The sequence below is a fragment of the Myxocyprinus asiaticus genome, chromosome 13, assembly GCF_019703515.2.
Source record: "Myxocyprinus asiaticus isolate MX2 ecotype Aquarium Trade chromosome 13, UBuf_Myxa_2, whole genome shotgun sequence".
Taxonomy (NCBI): Eukaryota; Metazoa; Chordata; class Actinopteri; order Cypriniformes; family Catostomidae; genus Myxocyprinus; species Myxocyprinus asiaticus.
This window is the reverse complement of record NC_059356.1, coordinates 17,677,715-17,701,123: the sequence shown is the minus strand read 5'-3', so window position 1 is coordinate 17,701,123 and position 23,409 is coordinate 17,677,715. Positions and strand designations below refer to the sequence as shown.

The 23,409-nt window shown below is 38.7% G+C and overlaps 1 protein-coding gene across 1 annotated transcript in view; it reads right to left on the bottom strand.

Annotated features, from left to right (window-relative positions):
• LOC127450079 (heparan sulfate glucosamine 3-O-sulfotransferase 4-like) overlaps positions 1 to 12,636 on the bottom strand; it is a 204,076-nt gene extending 191,440 nt beyond the window's left edge. Inside the window, exon 1 of the mRNA XM_051713815.1 lies at positions 11,783 to 12,636. Coding sequence (XP_051569775.1) covers positions 11,783 to 12,375 — 593 coding nt within the window. The 5' untranslated portion in view covers positions 12,376 to 12,636. The remainder of the gene's footprint in view (positions 1 to 11,782) is intronic.
• Between the last annotated feature and the right edge of the window lie 10,773 nt (positions 12,637 to 23,409).

Genomic DNA, 23,409 nt, shown 5'->3' with positions numbered 1-23,409 from the left:
TGAAACTGCGGCAAAGTTCTCAAAATCAGACAAAAAGCCAGGCAGAAGCTGTGCATTAATGGCCGACTGTGTACCGATGCCAATTTTTTAATGCCTGCAAATTAAATTGACAAATTAGATTCTTAGCGTAAGTGAATTAAACTTGTGGAATTGAATGACGATCATCACTTTAGAAACTCGGTAGAAGGATTCATCCCAGCAGGCAGAAAGGATGTCTGTCAGAGTGGAGCAGGCGTTGAGTAGTGAGTAAGACAAGATGTAGTCTAGAATAGGAGGAACAAGCTTGATGCTGGGTGGATTTTTCTTTCTCAGCCATCAAAGACGCAATGGTGTGATTCCCTGGATAACTCTGGTGCCACAAAAGAAATGGACTTGAATAGCTGAAAGGCTGACCCTTGAGTAAATTCAGCAATACGATCTCACTTTTCACCTTGCTTCTTTAGGCCACAAAGAACCTTTCTTTTACTCTGCGGCACTGTGCGAATGCTTATGCCTTAATGCTCTTTGACTTCAAATACCAGATGTAATTGAACTGTCAAGATTGCTGTCTGGCATTGTTTCCGGAGGGCCAAACAATATGTGCATGTGTATCTACACACCAAAAAGCTGAATACAGATTTCCAAAGATGCCTACATATCATCAATATGTCAAAACAAAGTAATGACAAAAATCTATTTAGGATTGTCTACTGCTGCGCCTCAGTCAGCACTGCAGAACACAGTAGCTGGGAAGTCAACATGAAATACTTTTAGAAAGTTGTCATGTCCTGCAGTGTGATGTGCTATATTATTACATTTACATTTCTGCATTTGGCAGACACTTTTATCCAAAGTGACTTCAAGTGCATTCAGGCTATACATTTTATCAGTATGTGCATTCCCAGGGCACTGAACCCATGAACTTGCCATAGTGCTATGTTTTACCATTGCGCTATAGGAACACAATCATCTAACTCCATCTAGAGTCAAGATAAACTTAGACATACAGAAAGTTTAATAGTCAGACAGAAAGTCAATCAGATTGACAGAACACAAAAAACCCAGACAGTCAGATAGACAGACTGCATTACTAAGTGGTTGCTAAGGTCAACTGAGTTGTTGCTAGACATTGCTAAGCTGTGTTATAACTTGTTGATACGCATGGCATTGGTTGGTTGCTAGGCGTTTCTAGTAGGGCTGCTCAATTATGGCAAAAATTATAATCACGATTTTATTGGTCAGTATTGAGATTAAGATTATTTAACACGATTACTCACTGATTTTGGAAACATCATGCATTTATTGAACTTAAATATAATATATATATATATATATATATAAACGTCCTGGTTACTTTCGTAACCTCCGTTCCCTGATGGAGGGAACGAGACGTTGTGTCAATGTAGTGACACTAGGGGTCACTCTTGGGAGCCCCAAACACCTCTGCTTTTTGGAAAAAAAGGCCAATGACAATTAGTGAGTGGAATTTGCATGCCACTCCCACGGACATACGGGTATAAAAGGAGCTGGTATGCAACCACTCATTCAGGTTTTGTGCTGAGAAGCCGAGACCAGGTCCCGGCCATTTCAGCGGGTAGTTCAGCGTTGTGGCAAGAGGGACTCAATGTCTCGTTCCCTCCATCAGGGAACGGAGGTTACGAAAATAACCAAGATGTTCCCTATCTGTCACTCACTCGACATTGTGTTGATGAAGTGACACTAGGGGTCCCTATACAAAATGCCACAACTATCTGAACTGTGTTACGTGAACTGGTGGTGTGTGACGGGCAGACTGCTGTGTGCCTCGTAGCCAGCACACCAGGCCATCACGTAACCTCCCCCAACACTCTTATGAGCATCGAACGCTCCATCAGGAACAAGTCGACTGCCCAACGATAGGGACAGGCTAACCCAGCCAAGGCCTCTTTCCCTCTCTTTTCTCCCCAAAAAGAGTGGAATTTGTTAACCGACTGGGAGCCATAAGTGTCTGCATCGGGGGGGTATTTTGAGTGGAATACATCACATGGTCTTACAGAGTCTTGACAGAAGTATGTCATGTGGAGAGGTCCCATGATAGGTCCTACCCGAAGGGGGAGGAGTTTCTACAGAGCATAGTGACCGGGGGCAGATGGGTCTCTGCCAAAGGAAGACGCAGTTTACCGACAAGGAAGACGCAGTTTACCGACAGGGAAACGATTTTGCGGAAGATATCACATGGGGTCGCCTTGGGGGAACCAGCACATGTAGAGCACCTACCTCAGTACAGGGACTCATTAGCACACGTACTGGGCCGGCAGCGAGATTCTCCGCAAACTCAACTGCCAGAGGGCTAAGGAGGAAAGTCATCCAGGGATCACAGTCTGTGAACACGACTGGGAGTCAAGAGCGCATGTCTTCACCTCAAGGGAGGGGAAAGGCACTATGTGCAAGCGGTACACCTGGCCAGCTGTCCCAGAACTGTCCCGTGCCTTCCAATACACGGGATGAGACCAGCTCAACCCGGAGATTGTAGAACCTCAAAAAGGTGTTGGGTGTTGCCCAGCCTGATGCACTGCAGATGTCTGCCAAAGAGGCACCATTGGCCAGGGCCCAGGAGGCCACCACACTCCTGGTAGAGTGGGCTCGTAACCCCGCAGGGGGTGGCACGTCCTGAGCCTGATATGCCATCGTGATGGCGTCAGTGGCCTAGTGGGCGATCCTCTGTTTGGAGACAGTACTTCCTTTCCACTGTCCACCAAAGCAGACAAAGAGCTGCTCGGAGCTTCTAAGGCTCTGCGTGCGATCCAAATAGATGCGTAAAGCATCTTTTCATATTGGGACTCTGCTGAATCATTCTGCACTGGTTTGGTTCTGATCTGGCAAACGGCCCAGGATGAGTTCGTTTTGAATTTTTTTTCAAACAATCCAAAATAGCTGTCAGGAGTTAAAACTCCTCAGCATGATGCAAGGAATCAGAGGAAAAAAACAATTTTGTTTCTAGCCCTTACGGTTCAAGATTTATGGCCCAAAATGTGATTTTTGTTTGTTTTGTTTGCAATAGCGCCACCTAGTATCTCAAGGATGTATCTCTGTACGCCTGAGTAGTGGGTGTAGTGGGAGTAGTGGTGGTCTCTGATGCCCAGACACATTTAGGGCAGAAAAAATAAAATAATAAGAAAAATAATAAGAAAATCGGAAAAAAATACAATAGAGTTCCTGCACCTTCAGTGCTTGGACCCCTAAATAATAATAATCATATATTATAAATAATAATATAATAATCATATAATAAAGCCTAATAGATTCCCTTGTGTTCCCAAAATAATGCTGCCAAATGTGTGTTCTTATCAAATTTGTGTTTGTATTGCGTTTTGGTAATACAGTTAATGCATTAATAAAATAAAATAAAATAAAATAAAACTAAATTTAGATTCAATGTGAACGTGTCTTGTATTATTTTTGGATTTAATCACTTTCGTCTTTGTTTCTTGAATACAAAGATATATATTACTGAACCTGCGGAGTTGCATTCACATTGCATGCCGACCGCATGGAAATAAAGCAAACTAAACTCACAGCACCTCCTGAGATGATCTGAGATAATTTGCAGCATTCTCATAGACGACATTATTCTTGCAAACAGTTTTCAGACGAATGAAACACAGAAATAAAGAGTAAAAACTCTTTACATGTGTGTGTTCCAATTGACAGTGTCGCGCTGCAAGCCTCTGAACAAACAACGAATCAAACACAAGCAATAACGGCTTTTCTTTTGTCTATTCTTAAAAATATAATAAAGTGTGTTTTTCAAGCGCATGTCTTTGTGACTAACAGCATTTCTTGTCATGTGTCACTCCGAGACGTCTTACAGGTCGCCTGCCTGTTGTGGATATTTGAGCAAAATTACTCGTGCATGAAATACATTTGGACGAGGAGCTTGCTTACTGGATTCAGCCTCGTCGCATTTGGCAAGTGGCAGGTGCTAGTTTCACACCCTGGGCTATTGTTTAATATATTTGCTGACTTCCCAGATCCATGGTTTTGCCATTTCCTGATATTGTCGATCATCTTTCATCAATTGAGTTTCGCAGTCTGCATCAGGTTCTTTGTAAGAGTCCTGTTGCCCAGCCCTAGTGCACTTACACAACCAAATAAAACTACTAAACATTTATTCAATATATAAAAATGACCAAAGGCTCTCTTTCCATCATTTTGCTTCGAGCTGAACTAAACATGTCACAGCCTGGTGGGGAGTGAGTTTGGGCTTTTAGGGAGGGGCGAAAGTGCACCACTGTAAAGGAAAGGGGTGCGCTGGATTTATAACACAAGACAAAACGAGAGCATAATTGTGAAACGGAATGCAGCACAATAATAGTTTTATCTCGATTATCTTGTTTTCATAATCATTGGAAGCCAAAATCGTAATTGAAAACAAAATTTTATTAACCACCCAGCCCTTTCTAGGATGCTCTGGCTGATTGGTAACAGTAGCTAGGGTGCTCTGGTTGGTTGCTGGGCTTTCTAGCTTGTTGCTAGGTGTAACTATGGTGTTCTTGCTAGTTGCTAAAGTGTTGCTAAACAGATAGATTGACAGATAGACTGAAAGAGTATGAAATCACAAACAAAGTCTTGGCTCATTTGAATATTCCATCAATGTAAGTCTATGGGAATTTCGATTATCAACTATAGGAAAACTGCAAGTCTGAAAAAGGAATAGTTAATTTACTCACCTTTATGCCATTCCAGATGTGTATGACTCAAATGAAGATTTTTAGAAGTATATCTCAGCTCTGTAGGTCCATACAATGCAAGTTCACAAAGTCCAAAACTTTAAAGCTCAAAAAGCATATAAAGGCAGCATAAAAGTAATCCATATGACTCCAGTGGTGAAATACATGTCCTATAATATAATTGCTTTGCCCGAAAACAAACATCAGAAATCAAACGAACATGCTTCTACTGTTAAGGATAGATTATTATTGTCCCTCATATCAATAATCTTTGGAGACTGTCTATGTTTCACATTATTTCTAAAGACAGTTATTACCTTTATTAAGAAGAACTGCTTAGTGTAAAATTAACCTCAATTATCTAGCGATACAGAATGTCATGGTAAAGGGAAGATTATAATAGTTTTTAATGATCAAATTTAGCATGTCCATGAATACTGTATTTGAAGAACTCATTTTATTTCCAAGCAACCACCGTCTTGGTTTACACAAAATCCACAACAATCGCTGTGCCAGGCTACTTTGCACTAAACTAATGAAGACGTAGATGCCTTACCGTTACCGTTTTTTTGCCTTTGCCAGTCTTTCTGTCTTCTTGTTTGAAGCAAGTTGCTTCAGACCTTTTTTTGCTTCTTCAGCAGTACAGCTACTGGATCTACCACTGTCTCCGATGCTAAATAAGTATGTTCCATTGTGACAAATTCCTTGTGTGTGTAAGCAAACTTGGCAATAAAGCTCATTCTGATTCTTTTCGCTCTTCACATCACCAAACAACACTGTTCTAAGCATAGCCAAGTGTATCTATCTACACAGGAAGCAGCCAGTTAGCGTGAGGATTCTTTTCTTCAACATTTAGTGAAACACCACTGGTCATGTGATTTCAACATGGCGAAACACACTGAAGGGGGTGACCCGCACCATGTAGAATAATAAAAATGTATAGTCCAGTCTTCATCTCATGTGAGTGTACACCATTTGGATCAAACTTAACAAAAACACAATTCATTCGTTAATGTGTACAACTTTTTAAAGTTTGCCTCCAAACTACTGAATGCACCTTTAACTATTCTTTTAAAAAGACATAGCACACAAGTCCAAACAGTCTGAAGGTCTGTGCCGAGTTGTGGTGAATGTAGCTTGAAAGCTGTATTAAGAGTTACAATTTGATAATTTTGATCTTGGTTTAGGGCTTTTAGAAAAACCCTAAACCAAGTCTGTATAATAACAGTATGGTGGCTTGACCTGCATTATTATGCCTGACGATTTAATGACCTATTGAGCCTATATGGAATATTTGTACTTTTAAAAATACATTTTTCATACTGTAGGACTACTTAAAATGAACTAGTGAAGGCACAAAGCTGATTAAAAATGGTGAAGAACTTAAAAGAAATGGTGATCAGTTACAGGACCTAAGATATATATGCTTTCCCTTATGTACATTTTTAGCTACATTTATTTTTTTTATTTTTTTTTTACATATTATGCATCAACTACCCAGCTGCATGTCAGTACAACCAGCAGAGACTAATGTAGTCAGTGGGATTGAAGAATATTTGCACCTAGTCAAAAGATAACAGTGATGGACATAAACATGTGAAGTGGCAGGGTAGACGCTCTTGTAGTCACTGGGTTCTGTTGTGTCGGTGAATTTAATTAAGTGGAAATTGGGGGATGAGACAGACCTGACTGCAGCAGTCCACACTCTCGACAGGCACAGGGGCATGCTGCTAATTAAAACATTTAATTCCATGACTGTCATGTTGGCATCTGAGTACCCAGAGGTGCGTCCTTGTATGCCTTGGCGGGAGCTTATCAGGAGCAGGCAGATTGGGGCATCACAGGGAGGTGCAGAGACGTGGAGGAGTAAGGAGTGAGATGGCATCCAGCTTGAGATGGGAAGCAGCCCACCTCCCCTCACAGTTTAAAGCCACAAGGCAGGAGGAGGGAGTCGGGCTTGAACTGCAGAGTGGCATGCTGAGGAAGGGTAAACAAGGGATAAACGCTGGATTTAGGCTCTGTCCTGCTTCGCACAGCAGAGGATCTGCATCTACGACTTTCGCCACCTGTCAGAGGCTCATGTCTCAGCGGCTGATGGAAGGAATCAACTCTGCAATGCTGTTCACACTCCTCACAAACCCACTGATGGTTCATTATACATGACCATAGGAATTGTCCCGTTTAAATACAAGTTAAGCTCTATCAAAATAATTTGAGGCAAACTGTTGATTATCATAGAAAATCATTACAACTTGTCCCTCATTTTGTAAAAACATACAAAACTAGATTTGTATTTACTGAAAATACGGATTTTCACAGTTTGCATCACAAAAATTCCAGTGCTTCCAAGGCAACAAAATAATTGTTACAGAGCCTAATATATACAAGCTGCCTTATACATTTAAATGCATTTTAATCTTGATATTCATTAAAAAATAAAAAGAAATAGAAAATAAACAAATAAATAAATGACATGTTATGCATGCCTAGATTTGCATTTGCAAGCTTAGGTTTTAGCTTTGGTTCTGCCACTTTGCAGTTGCTGACTAAAGATGGTTGAAACTATTGATGGTTCTCTATAGCTGCAAGAAAGAAACGACCAGTCACATTTCATATGCAAATATTATGATGACATCATAACAGTCTGTTCAATTTTGAAATCAGAACATTCTATCAAATACATTGGACCCTTTTCACACAGATCATGATGAGATGTTTCCAAGGGGAGCCACCATCCTCGGCTTCAGTCACCGCCACTGAGACCCTGGAGGAACCGCTCCTCCCAATGCATTGACCCAGGGTCTTTACCCTCCGCCCTCAACCCGAGAGGCGCCACCCTCCTCGGCTACAGTCACCATCACTGAGACCCTGGATGAACCACTCCTCCCGATTGCATTTTTCGTCAAATCCTCTGTTCAACTGCACATCAAGAGGGCTCAGGCATGTCATTCAAGCCGAGGAGGGTAATTGCAATTGTTTTAATAAAACATAAACACAATTTGAAATACACTTGGGAGCCAATGGGTCAGCAAAAATTATATTTGGCATGGTCTCCCATTCATTCACATTCACCTCTATCGAGTTTACCCTGCTGTTGTTTACTTCCGAGTTCCAAAACCTAGAAGTGTGAAAAGGGTCCATATAGTAGTTTCTTTTTATTATTATTTTAATCTTAAATTGAGATTTCAGTCTTAAAGCTGATGTGTCATTTTTTTCGATGTTACATTTCTTTCTTGTATCCCATTTGTAGGTTGATGTCATCTAAAAGTGTAACACTGTGGCACTATCCAAACATTCCTCTGTTTGTTTAAGTGGCCCTTCCAGCTAATTGGCTCAACCAATGGTGTGAAATTGGGGCGGGGCTATCTTTTTGTACAACCAGTGGAAGACGAGGGAGTTTTCTAGAATTTGTTTGAAAACTAAATGCGCGTCCCACCGCACACTTCTGCACTACTCTATTTAATTTTAAGTGTAAGTAGTTAGAGTAATATGTTAAAACAGAAAATGCAACAAATAGAAGTGTACCATGAGTACCAGGATGATCCACTTCTTCAACCGTCAACACAGAGCGTGGATTGTTGGACACTTCATGCATTCAGCACCCGCGGATTGCCGTACGTAGCGGAAGGGGTGGAGTTACCTGGCTGTGTTGCTGGTCTGGCAAAACAATTGTAAATAATGGAGAATGAAGCAACTAGCGAAACTCGAGTTGAATGCTTTACCATCCCCCCACGTTGTGTGAAAATGTACATTGTTTGAGATTGGCTAACACGCTAAAGCTAGCAGCAACACATTGCATGCCTTTAAATCATCATATCCACCGAATTAAATGGCAGATGCTTCCGTGTAGTTAAAAAAGTGTCAATTTTTTAAATTGTCATTTGGGATAATACTATACTTTTATAATGTATACACTACATGGCTGAGTGCATAGTGTATGTACAGTATATTGAAAGTGTATAGTGTGTTATTTGATTATTTTTGCAATTCCATTTGGTGACGCTAGTGGTGACTTTTTACAAAAAATAAATGATTTAAGTTTAAAGAAAAATACAAAACCAAGTTTGAATGGGTACTGCACTAAACAGTTTGCTTAAATTTGTTAAGAAACATAATAAAAAGAAGAGGAATATCTGTAAAATAAATAAATAAATAAAAAATAAGAAAAAAAAACATTGACATTTATGCACTTATAAATGGAAGTCTATAGGGCAAACATTTAAGATGCTGCCAGCAGCACAGATGCTGTTGATAGAGCTTATCTTGTATTTTACCTGGAATATTCTTTTAAACTGCAAAAATGTGCACAGGACAGGACATTTCTGACCACAAGTTCTTCTCTTCAGCAGCAAACAAGGGGGCATCAGTGAATAAAAAGGTGATGGAATTAGAGTGCTTCATTGTATAGCCTCGGACAGGGCATGAGCAATGCGTAGGATTCAGCGCTATGTAGCTATCAATGATCAGAATGTATTTTATATCCTTTTACAGGCTCATGATCATTCACAAAGACCGAAGAATTCTCCTGAGGTCAAATAGCCAAGGATCTTCAGCTCTGAATACTGCGTGGGGGACCATTGAATAGAACAGTTGAATAGCATGTCAGACTAGAATTTAAATTTTTCAAATATCTTATTTGAGTACTAGGCCTATAAAAATGACAATATTAATCAAATTTATACTTAAATGACAGAAATGACTAAATACAGACAACAGAGTGAACGTGTTTTGTAGTAAAATCAACATGCACTATTTCATGTAAAAAAACAAAAAGAAAAACAAAGGACTGCACTGGTTTAACTCCCTCTTTTCTGCTTTTCTGCAGACTTTTAAGCCATGAATGGACCCCAGCAGTGGTGCGATTTATTCGAATGATAGTGAGCTATTATTATTTGACAGAGGGAACGCATTACCCACTTGGTGAAAGTGAGGCTTCTCTTAAAAGCAGTATGTAGTTTAACCGAACATGGGGTCCTCCCTGACAAGCCTTTTAAACATTGTGTCAGCCCATAAAATAAATGTCAAGGAGGTTTACCATCATATTTCAAGACTGAAAAGATTATCTAACTCCTTGTGATATAAATGCCCACCGAATGATGCCCAAAAAAAGCCCTTTCCACTGGAAATGTATTAATGATGAGTTTAAATGTAACACTTTGCCTGTAGCTTATTTGTGCCAAGGGTTTAAGTGTAATCAGTCACCAGCAAGTTAAATTGCTAATATATGCAAATTATTTACATTTATGAACTACCCATGTCACATGTTTAAGCTTTACAGCCAATACCAAGTATTAAATGAGCCACTGCTGCAAATGCAAATCAGTTTGATACATTTAATGAGATTATTGACTCAGGCACCAAGGCCAACATTAAAACACGAATGATTGTATGTTGTATATTGTTTGTGTTGTATACTGAAACAATATATGGTTTATTATGATGTATACATTTATTTATTTATTTCACAGATTCATTTATTTTTTTGGTGAAATGCTACATTTAGCCATCATTTTGCCCTATGATCTAGCCTGACAGAGTTATTTCTGGTTATAATATTGTTCCATCAGTGCGTATGGTAAGCAGTAGCATATCTAAGCTTCCTGCAAGCTATAAGTCATGTGGCACATGGATGTGGAAAGAAATGGAAGGTCATTAAGGGATTTGCCAGACTCAGGGACTCTGAAGTATACAAGCACTCTTAGATGTTATTTATGTGGGCTTGTCATCCACCAGTCTAATAAGCCCCACAAAACGAGCATAATGACAATTACGTGAATTTGTGGCAGATGTTGCCTAGCCCCAAAGCTCTGACTCACAAACCCGTGCTAGTAGATCCACTGCACTGCCAAACACACAACACACCTTGGTTTAAAGCTGCTTCAGCTTGCCTCTCCTTTGATCTCTGTACAAGCATCTCCTGACCATGGGCATCTGCTTGAATGAATAATGTTAGGTAAATTAATTAGAAGAAAAATGGCATGGCTATAATAACCTATTCTGTAGGCAGCATGGACACAGATTGCAAATAGCATGGAGAGATGTGGAATAGTATCACTAGATTTGTTCCAGTGTGTGTCGGGAGCAGTTGAAGATGGGTTTGTGGGAGCACATACACCTGAGTAAGCACCTCATGATTTGCGCACACCTGGGAGCCTGGAGCCCAGGCATGCTGAAAGAGGTCATCAGAGCATTCCCTGCACCTGGCTTCACTGAGCAGTGAATGTGAACATGTATTCACCATGAAATGAAACAGTCATGGTAGCTGTGGTCATTATGCTACAAGCTGAAGATGAACTAAAGCATCATCTGCAGCTAGGAACTTGGTCACTTTTGAATCATCATCTATGTAAAAGCCTACTCTCAAAAGCACACTAGGGAAATAGATGCAAATGACCAAGTATATACTAACTACAGTAGTTGCATAGTCATTCAAAGCAATGTGTACAGAAGTAGCCAATATTTCAGATGGGTTACTATTCAGGCCGTTTACATGAGTATTCACAAACCATATTTAATGATAACCCCAATGCACACATGATCATGCAGTCAGGCTTGATCAGAGGATTGTTTTTCTTTGATGCTTCCTGACATACCCTGCCCAATAATTATAATGTTTACTTTCCAATAAATTATTTTCTTATATTTAAAAGAGGGACTGTGGCTTGAATGTAAATGAACCACAGTCCCTGTTTTAAAAATAAGAAACAATAATGTACATGAATAATAATGTACTGTGTGTATATATATATATATATATATATATATATATATATATATATATATATATATATATATATATATATAGGCTCTATATGTGTGTGTGTGTACAGTATATGTATATGTATATGCATATGTATATAACTGCCCTAACAAGACTTTTTTTTTTTTTTTTTTTTTTTTTTTTTTTTTACGGAATGCAAGCCTCATTCATTCTCTGCTTTTCTAAATTACTGAATCAATTTGATGTAGGCCTGTCAAATCAGAAAATAATAATGTGGAAAATCTACAAAATGCATTCCCTTTTTCACTGTCAATTTAAAAAAGACCTCATCTCTGATTTAAACTAAACAAAAGACAAACATGAAAGCGCGCACCTGTACCAATCCAGACCTTTCTCGTAGTTCCTGTCAAAGAAGTGCGGCTCATTCCCAACCGCTCGGACATCGGGATGAACCCGCAAAGCTTCGAGCAGAGCCCTTGTACCCCCTTTCTTTACTCCGATTATAATGGCTTGGGGCAATTTTTTCTCCCCGTAATCCGAGGTGCAGTTCACCACTCTACGGTGCTCGCTGTCCGTGGTGCTGAATTCCGGGTGCTGGTAGCCCGAAACGCTGCTGGTCGGAGCCGCCGGAACTCGCGCCCATGCCGCCGTGCTCTCCTCGAGACCCGCGTTGTTTCTCAAACTCGAGACGGCGATAGTTTGCTCTGTCGCCGAGCTTTCTATTATTTCCTCGTCGAAATAGCCCTGGGAAGAAGTCGGGTAAAGTTTTTCCCTTAGCGTGACAAAAGTTGTTTCCTCTGTCACCAGCCTCGCCTGATAAACGTAGTTCTCCTGGAACTGGAAGGAGTTGTAACAGCTCATCAAGCTATAGAACAAATAGGTGACAGAAAGGGAGAGGGTGAACATGAATAAGATCTTCCGGGGCACTTTAGAAGTAAAAAAAGAAGTGCTGGACCAAAATGCCATCTCTGATAGCAGCGATCCTCTCAGAGAAGTGGCCAGACATGTTTTCACCCCAAGTCTCGCATGGACACTCAACAACAATAGTCTGTCAGCATCAACGCGGCAAACATCTGAAACTGCGAGGAGCAGGCGGAGCGCTACGCGCCAGCTTCACGTGCGGGAGGAAAGGATGGTTAAAATTCCAGAGGAACGTCTGGTGTATCGATTTCTAATTCTGACGCTGACAGCCTTTGTCACAATTCATCGGATTGAAATTGCAGATTAGAAAGGCTGCGGTCGGGCTTCCTTCCAAATGAGCAGCCCGGCTTGATGTAGGCTGCGGGTGATGCTGATGATGGACCAAGTTTTGGCATCTTAGAGGGGGTGGGGGGGGGGGGGGGGTAGAAACAGCAAAGTCTTCTGAAGTGATGTGCAAGGCACGTCCTCAGCCAAAACGAGACGCGTTCAGCTTTTGGGGTGCAATTTTGACACCTCCGTCCTTCAAACCGCTGATTTCAAGTGGCAATGGGCGCAAACGATGGATCTTAATCGCATCGAGCTGGTGATGTTCTATAACGGAGACAACCTCCCACTGGTGATCCACCAACTTTGAGCGGTGGGGATTGAGCAGCCTCGGCATAAATATTCATTGACTGCTCTCAGTGGCTGAGAGTGCAGCTCGCGCTCGTAACGCCTCGCGTTGATTGGTAGACGCAAGTTATGCATCAGCCGTGGGCTCATAAAAAAAAAAAAAAAAAAAAAAAAGAAAAACATGCCCAATTTCTGACGGCGGAAGAAGCACCGGAAAAGCTTATATTTTTATCCAGAGAAACAACATTACTCAGACGGAACATATTGTAATTAGTATAAATTAGAACGCTACATTAAAACATTGATGTTCATTTTAATATTATTATTATTATTTTAATTATTAATATTAAAGAGAAAATATATACTACATTATACAACAATTTGTATTATTTACTTTATAAAAATATTTTTTTTTTACTATATACTTAATATATAAATAAAAAATAACCCAGCAATATTTAGAGTGTAATATTAAAACAATGATATTCATATTACTATAATTTTTTTTATATAAATGTTGAACAGAAAATATTAACAAAAATTTGTAATGATTCAATTTATAATTATTTAAAAATGTTAATAGGCTATATATTTTCTATTTAAAATTTAAAATAGAAAAATATTTAAAATTGAAAATATTTAAAACTTAAAAAAAAAAATAACCCAGCAAAATTTAGTGTAATATTAAAACATTAATATTCATATTAATATTAAACAGAACATATATACTAACATTTTTAATTATTATAAAACAGTGTAATTAACATACAAAATAAAAAATAATACACTAATTAATATAAATTAATTATATTAAATATTATATAATAATATATTTATATTAAAATATAAAATATAAAAATAATATTCATATAAAGTATTTACAAAATAAAGCTTTATCAAATGCATAATATTTTTCATAATAAAATACCTCAATATTATCTCACATTTTTATGTTGTCTTGTAGGCCTATTAACAGTGAATCTTGAAATAGTGAGTGTGTTTCCACAATTCTGGTGGTATAAGTAAATTAAGGGTACAATGATAACAGGAATGTTAGTGGGCTATTGTTGTAGCTGACTGTAAGTTTCTGACATGACAATGCACATTTATATTACAGTCATGGATTTGGTTCTCATCATATAAGCACTAACTTTGGCCAATACAGAGAAGCTCATGCCTGCTCTCTACTGGCCTGAAAGATGCAGGACTAATTCATGAAAGATAGGCACTGGCTAAAGAGTGGTGATTCTTCATGAGACGGACAAGTAACGTAATGCACATTACAGCACATTAATTCACAGATTGCAGGCATGGCGGAATAGAAGAGGAATGATTGAATGGGTGGATGCACCTATCTCTGGAATTCAGCCATATCCCTGTATTATTTACACTGAATAATTCAACGATGGAAATGCCTTTATCTGCTTTTCCAAATGGAAATGCATATTGAGTTCCTTAAATAGAAGCAATGGAGTAATATTTCAGGCAAATATGCTCACAAAGTTAATTTGGTCCACTTAGAATGACATGTGATAGACCTTGTTATTTATTGAATATGTTCCAGGGATTAGACATATGTCCTTTAGGGAAATAAACAGATGACTTCTGAGCTGAATGATATGTCCCCTTCCTTTGGAACACCCCATTCATCATATCCCTCAGGTTCTGAAAAAAGGATTGGATGTTTAGCTTCCATCTTGGAGCATCCGTTAAAAGTAAGCCTTTCATTTGGGGGTTATATAAAATCAAGAAAGATGAGCAAACCCTATGAAGACCTGCACTAAATTATAAAAGGCATGCTATCTAATAGGGTTTAAACTGCCTGCATGCACTTGGTAATACTGGCTACTGTAACAATCATAAGTTACAATGACCATTCACTGTAAAAAGTGATAACCTGCAATTGTTCTACCTGATCTTAAAATTAGTTTTGTTGATGTGTGAAGTAAATGTTTTATACATTTTTGTCAGTGTAGGTTAGTAAAATGTACAATGTAAAACAAAAATTACAAAAAATGCACTGATTGAGGTTGAGCTGTTGCAATTTAAAAGGGTAAGTTACACAAAAATGAAAATACTGTAATAATTTATTCACCCTCATGTCATTCTAAACCTGAATGACTTTCTTTTTTCTGTGGAACTCCAAATGAGAAGTTGCAGAATGTTCAAGCTGCTCTCTTCCACTCAGTGAAAGCTGATAGTGACAAGGGGCTGTCATGCTCTAAAAAGGAGACAAAAGCCATAAAACCATCATTCAAGTACTCCATACAACTTGTTCACTATATTCCATTTCTTCTGAAGCTGTGTGTTCGGTTTATGTGCGAAACAGACTGAAATTTAAATCATTATAAATACAGAAAATTTAGCCTTGATAGCCATGGTCACCATTGACTTTCACTGTGTGTGAAAGAGCATCTCAGATATTCTGCTTTTAATAATAGAGTAAATTATGACACAATTTCCATTTCTGGGTGAACTATTCCTAGACTGTGAGTGTTCATACTATACAACAAATGTTAACAATGAAGTTCCTCCTTCCACTACACTTGTCACTGTACCACAAGAATAACCATGTTGTGTTGCTTTTTGCTGCAGCTGGTTGACTAGCTCTAGTCTCTTCCCACATACAAGGCACCCACCTATAGATGCAGCAACTTTGGTATTCTTCCACTCCAATGTTGTTATGCCCTCCAAACACAGGTGAAAAACAGCTAAACACTGTTCACTGGCTAAACAGCACCACAAACTGCAGAGGGTTTTTCAATTCTTTGATTTTTTTTTTTTTTTTTTTAAGTTGATTTTCAGTAAATGTAATGTAGAGCTCACAGTACAGGAAAACCGTGTTTTTCGGTGTGCATGGGTATTTAAAAGGTAGGCAGGCAGTCCAAAGGCAAATGCTGTGAAATTTGCCAAAAATGCTTGAAACAGACTTATAATGGTCTGGGTTATGAGAAGCAAGTGAAGAAAACACAAGTCTCCAAAGCACACACAAAAATGACCACATATCAATTCTGCAATCAACTGCCATCATATGTAGAATGAATATAATACAAATGACATAACACATAAACAGACTGATTCAATTAACATCATGATATTTGTATGTATTAATTAGTATTATTGTCAAGCTTATACTAATGTAGTCAATGGGGTTTCCTCACCACTGTTTGACAGGTTGTTTGGCTACAGGGGAGCAGTTATAATACAATAGCAATAATGCTATTGTAGTGGAAGCACATTAAAATGAAGAAAACAAGTTCCCCCAGGGCTTTAAGGTTTTATAGGTATTTTAAGGAAATGCCTGTGTGGTACTGCCAGTGAAATAGAGAGAGGGAAGGGTTATAGAAGTAAATCAATTTTGATTACACTCTTGAAACTATTCATTAAGCATAATGCAATATTTGCTCTAGTAATAAAAATTTTATATTTTCACACTGAAAACAGGTATACTGTATATTCATTCACATTAAAAGATGATTTCTTTCAAGTCTTTGATTTCAAAGGGGCCATAACCTCAATCAATATTGTCCAAATATTGATTTAAGGCTTAAAGGGATAGTGAATATTCTCTCATTATTTATTCACCCTCATGATATCCCAGGTGTGTATGACTTAATTTCTTCACCAGAACACATTTTAAGAAAAATATCTTAGCTCAGTAGGTACTTAAAATTTAAGTGAATGGCGATTTCTCTTTTGAAGAGACAATCGCTTTTGTTGTGAAAGAAGGTCAATATTTAAATATTTTTAACTCTAAATTATTACTTCCGGTAAGCTTCAGGAGAGGGTGGAGATCACGCGGTCTCTTGAGACGTATTCACGTTGCCATGATACAGAGGTAATCTCACATTCTCCACTCGGTTGAGACATCCAGGATGAGCACAAAAACCCACCTTTGTGAGCGAAGAAACAGATAAATACAGATCTAAACCAAAACCAACCAAGCTATTGTACAGTGTTCCTCCTCCTCACTTGTAAACAGTGCTGCTCTTCCGGCTGCGACACACGTGCCTCAGTTCTTGCGTGTTTCAAATGCCAATGCGATTACGTGACGTGCATACCACTCCTGACCAGAAGCATGATTTAGAATAATAATAATAAAAAGAAACTTAAATATTTATCTTTTTCGCATCAAAAGTGATTGTGTCGCTTTAAAAGACATTCATTTAATAGCTAGAGTCATATGGATGAAGTTTATGCTAACTGTCTGTGATTTTTGGAGTGTCAAAAGAGAAATCGCCATCCACTTGCATTTTAAGGACCTACTGAGCAAAGATATTTTTCTATTTTTCTTCAAATGGGTTCTGGTGAAGAAAGAAATTCATGCACACTTGGGATAACATGAGGGTGAGTAAATAATGAGAGAATTTTAATTTTTGGGTGAACTATCCCTTTAAGCTGCTAACTGAGGCATTTATGATTTTAACACAAATAGATATCATCTTTAACTAAATGTTTTCAATAATTCCACAACCAGCCCTGAAGTATTTTTTTTTTTGTTTTTTTTTTTGCTGGATAAATAAACTGGGCAGACAATATGGCTAAATATAAATATGCAAACAGATTGCTCTTTGCAGTAACAATGGGTAATTAATCAAATGTTAAAATATGGTTAATCTATTTAAATCTTTTAATATCAAAGCAGTTCTGGGATGACAGTAGAGGCAAGTTATGATAAAAATACAGTAATGTAAAATTTAAGGAATAACTAGTCTTTTCCAGATATAACCTTGAGTCTTTGCCGTATTGACACAACATTATTCAGATGGCTTTGCCATACTGACACAACATCATTCAGATACACCCCTCATATTTAGCAGTGTCAATAATATAATGCAGCTTCCACAATCCTTTTATAAACATGCCAGATTGCTGGGTATAAAACCATGCCATTTGGATGCTTTTGGCTTTATGAACATCCTGTTTGTTGAAGATGCATTGCTGTGTCAGGGTGATAGAAGCACTGTATTGGGTTGGAACAGAAACCTCACACAGGAAACTGTTATTTATGTGACATCAGTGGGATGATAACAATTTTGTAATGCAGCAGTGCAACAAGCATGAGCGCTTTGCTGACACTATGAAGAGAGAGTAAGAACAGGCCAGGCAGTCAGTCAATGAACGAGTGAAATGATAGATACCAGGCCTTTATCGAATCAATAGTTTTGTTTCTCCCAATGTTGAACAGCCTGCCATGCAGGGGACTAATTAGATGATATAAAGCGATGGATGCGTATTAAACTCCCCAGGCCCTTAAAAAAGACTCCTTTGGGCTTTGAACCATTTCCTGCTAACCTTTCAGATCCTAACTTTATTGTATGTGTTCTGCTTCAGACCTAGGGGTTATCTGGGCTGGCAGCAAGTGATACACAGGCTAGGAACATTGTGTATCAATTAATATGACAGTGGAGAAAGCACGAGACAGACAGAAAATGTTACCTCTTTCTCCAATCACAGCTCACTACTTTAATGAAATCTATGTAATAAAATATGTAAAACTGAATATATAATATAACAATATATATATATATATATATATATATATATATATATATATATATATATATATATATATAGATAGATAGATAGATACACAGCATTTATACAATAATAACCATATTCACTTATATATAATACACACAATACTATGACATAATATAGGAAATACACAAAACAATAAAACATGAAAAAGACATATTTCAGTTACTGTTGCATTTGGAACCCTAGTCACTCAATTACATTGTTCTTTTCATGTACACGCTTACATTTCACTCAAGCATGCACACACTCACTGAAATACGCGCATGCTGAACACTGAAAATGGCAAATGAACAGAGAATACAAGATACTCTGAGAAGTGTAACTCCTAAACATTCTTAACCAAATAAACAATGTTTCTGACATGGATTCACATCTCTAAACTGTTAAAACCATTCTTTCAAACACATATAAAGCACGCTTAAATGCATTAGTAAAACATTTCTCAATTGCTTTTATGACCCTCTGCATATTAAAACATTTGAAAACATATTTAGACTCTTCCAACTCACTTAAACACTTCGTAACACTCTCTTGCACATTTCAGTTGTCTTTAGAACCAATAAAGGAATATTTTAATTAGATGTATTCATACCTGTGGAGAAAACACAAGACAAACAGAAAATGTTATGTGTTTCTCCAATTGCGTTCTGTTCACTACTGAGTGTGAAACGAGAATTGCGAGTCTAATGCATGTCTCCACAGAAGCGCCATCCACTGGTCTGGCAGTGTAATACCACTATGTATTGAACGCAATTAGAAAAGTTCTAATAATAAAAAAATATAAGGGGTCTCTGTTTTTATATAAAACTTTAATAATGGCATTTTCTTGACCCATTACACTTTCCCCTGCTTTTAGAGATGTCTCTGGACATCTAGAACTAAACCAAATAAGTACAGTCATCATGTAAGTCGCAGTCGTCAGAAAAGTCAACTGTCTAGTTGTTCTGTCAGGTAAGTCTGCGTTCGTGAGTCAGTGTCCAACGTCTCCTGTTCCTCCATGTCTTCACTTTAGTACGCACATAGTGCTGGCACTATGTAGTGGCATATGTCAGGTAGTGTGGACAGGGCTGTATTAAGGTTGTCCGGAGGGGTGTTGGTGGGAGGGTGTTAGAGTGGAATGTTTTCACTCGATGATCATACACTATACGTATGGGTTTAGCCATTGTGCACCCTCTCTATGTTTTACATCAGCATCTCCCGCAAAATGCATTTACATGTGCCCTCCCGAGAACGTAGATGGGAAAATACTGCTAGTGCTGTTAGCAAGTGAGTTGTCATCACCTGAATTTAAATGGAGGGCTGCTACCCATGGCACATCTTCTTCTTTGCTAGCTTTGTCACCCTGCCATACAGCAGAGACAATATCAGGCGGCATGGTCTCAGAGTATTTACTGATGTGGTCCTGAAGCTTAACAGGACAGCGTGACAGGGTGTCAGCATCTGTTTTTGTCTTGCCAGGCCTTTACTTGATAGAAAAATGGAAGTCAGCCAACTCACCCACCCAGCAATGTCCAACAGCATTTAATTTGGCTGTGCTCAAAACATACACTACCGGTCAAAAGTTTTGAAACACTTACTCATTCTTTATTATATTTTTTTTCTTCACATTTTATAATAATAGTAAAGTCATCAAAACTATGGAATAACATAAATGGAACTATGGGAATTATGTTGTGTACATTGTGTACAAAATCCAAAATAAATCAAAACTGTGTTATATTTTAGCATCTTCAAAGTAGTCACCCTTTGCCAAGAATTTGAAGACATTTTCTTGACCAGCTTCTTGAGGTATCACCCTGGGATGCTATTTAAACAGTACTGAAGGAGTTCCCATCTATGTTGGGCACTTATTGGCTGCTTTTCTTTATTATTTGGTCCAAGTCATCAATTTCAAAAACTTTTTATTTTATTTTTTTAATTTTTTTTTTATTAAATTTTAGTTTTATAATGTAATGAATTAATATGGTGGCACAATTATATTTTTGTCTACAAAACTAATTTCAAACATTTAAGCATACGCCTTCAGATCAAAAGATTTTTAAGATCATGAGAAACATTTCAGTCAATGTTTCAAAACTTTTGACTAGTAGTGTGTGTGAACGTGAATACAGTGAATGTGGGGACATAGTAAAGCTAATCGCAGAAATTTATCGCAGATTGCCCACTTTAAGGCAAGGAACTCAAGCTTACTGGAATGGAGGTGATAATTCTTCTCAGCTGGCGTGAGTGTCCTAGAGCCATAAGTGATAAGACAAAGTTGACCTTCTTTAAATGTGTCAGTGAGTTGGAAAAATGGCAAATTAAAATTTGGGTGGCTAAAATGGGAGAGCTGGTCAACATGTCGACAAGATGAGCGACAATGGCACTGTGTTCGGGGGTCCACTGGACAGGTGTCTTGGATGGCAACTGTCCATCTTTTGCACCATTCTTTGAGGACCTTTTCTTAACTGGTCTCTCACTGGACTCTGCAGTACTCACTTGAAGCTAAAAGAGGAGTCGGGCTATTCTAGAAAAGTCCTGAATAAAAGAGTGGTAGTAGCCCAAGAAACCAAGCAGAGCTCTAACTTCACCAACATTCTTTGGTTCCCTCTCCTTTAACTGCAGGACAGCTTCCAATTCATTGGGATCTACCTGGATGCCTTCGCTTGTCACCTGGCGGCCTACATGTCTTACTTGACACTTGAATAGTTCACACTTCTTTGGGCGTAATTTGACACAATTCTCTTTTAAGCAACAGAATACTCTTCTGAAGTCTCTAACCTGATCATGAAAATTTTTTGAAAAGCAAAGTATGTCTACTAGGTAAGGAGAACAACATTCATCCCTCAGAATGTTCAGCACACCTTCCATAAACCTTTGGAAAACTGCATGAGCACTGAAAAGGCCAAAGGGAAGACGGATCTATTCATACAACCCCCAAGGCATGTTAAAAGCTGTCAGGTGTCTGGAGCTCTCTTCGACAAAGTCTTGGTCAAGTATAGAGAAACATGAGTAGCCCCCAAGGTAATCAAGTAGATCTTGAATGCGGGGAAGTGGGTGGCGGTCAGGGACTCTCTTACTGTTTAATCCATGAAGTCAACACAAAGACGTAAACTCATGTCTTTTATTCTAACACAGACCACATGGGAAGAATATAGTGAGGTGGACTTTCTTATCCATCCATGGTCAAGTAGATTTTGCACATACTCCTTTACCTCTCTGTACAAGGGCTTTGGAATCACACTGTATGACTTTTGGACTGGTGTTTCATCATTAAGTTTGATCATGAGCTGTAGGTCAGGGATACAACCTATCTCAGAATCACCTTTGGCAAATACATCTGACTGATTGAATAACATCAGCCTGACTTTTGCATGGTTGTGCATGTAAGCAAGTCTGTTCATCAGTACACATTTGACCAGAGTATATCTGGGCAGTTTCATGATGCATAGTCTCAGTGCTCATGGAGGGATTCTTGATTGTTTTCACATCAAAGATATCTTTGAGAATGCCAAGGACTGTCCTTTTTGCAAGATAAATATCATGCTTGGTGGAGTTTTGAATTTGGACTTTAATGCATTTTGATGAGCCACTCGGAACATCAATTAAAGCTGAAAACAGCTCTAAACTCTCAGGCCAATGATTCTCTGAGCTAGGCTGACACAACTTTGTACCTCCACCAGACCATCCTCAGACTCTGCATTGAACTTCAACACAGAACTATGCAAATATTTCCTGCAGAGATGATTACACCTTTCTTGCTGAGGCGTAAGATACACTGGGGTGTCTCCGTAGCGGTCATTGTCTGAAAAGCAGAGACCAGAGCTTCTACTGAGCTCTCATTAACACTCAAAGCTTCCTTTAGGATATGAGTAACATCAACATATTCACTTTGATCAGCTTTTTCTTTGATAACCTCTGCAATGACATTTTTACCTAGAAGGGGATGGTTAAAATTTTTAATGATATGGAGTGGCACTCTGATAGTCACGTGTCCATGATGCTGACTAGAGATCTGAAGGTCAACCTCTATCCATCCATCAAGGGGTACCTGAGTACTATTGGCAGCAGAAATGTCAAGGGAATGATCAGTGAACAGGTATTCAAGTGGCTGTATTTTGATATGGGGTGATGCTTCTTCGATCCATACCCTGCTCACCATCGTCACTTGAGCCCCTGAGACAAGCAGCATCTGAAGAGGCACACTGTTAATAGAACAAGAGACCATACATTGCTTACCAATCAGTTGAGCTACTCTTTTTTTATGGGCTAGGCTAAGACTGTGGGTTTGACTGTGAGAGGTTGGGTGTTTTGGCCTTTTCTTGGGGCTCATTACTGCTCAAGGTCACTGGCTGCCCCTCCCCAGTGACCTCTTCCCGTTTCTCGACAGCTTCTGTTGTAGACAGCTAATGTGTGATGTCCTGCCTGGCCACAGAAAAACAGTGGGACAATTCATATTGTTCTCTTGCACACAGTCAGGGAATTTACCTCTTGTCTCAGTTAGTGGTGGCTGAGGACGACTGGTAGGTTTGCTGAAGTCTCTCAACTTCACAGTCTCAATGGGCTTGGAGATCTGGACTATATGCTTGGTCAGTGAGGAAACTTGGGCTGTCAGTTCTTTGATATTATCACAGTTAGCCTGTAACTCAGAGTCAACTTTAGTCTGTGCAGTTTGTTCGCTACCAGCATTTTAAACTGCATTTACAGTCACTGGTCTGGTTTTAGTTACTACACCCAGTCGCTTTAACCACCCCTCTTCCTCTGCTGTTGATTTAGTGATTTGTTCTAAAAGAAAGTTATCACTAACCTGCATGTCTGAAAGGAAGGGTTTAAGGTCATGTCTAACATGGCTGTTTCTCTCATTAAACCCCTGGTAGAGTGTGTGAAGGAAAGTGCCCTGTACCAGCTTTTTGTCATAGCTAAAGTCTGTACCAGGTTGCAGTGACT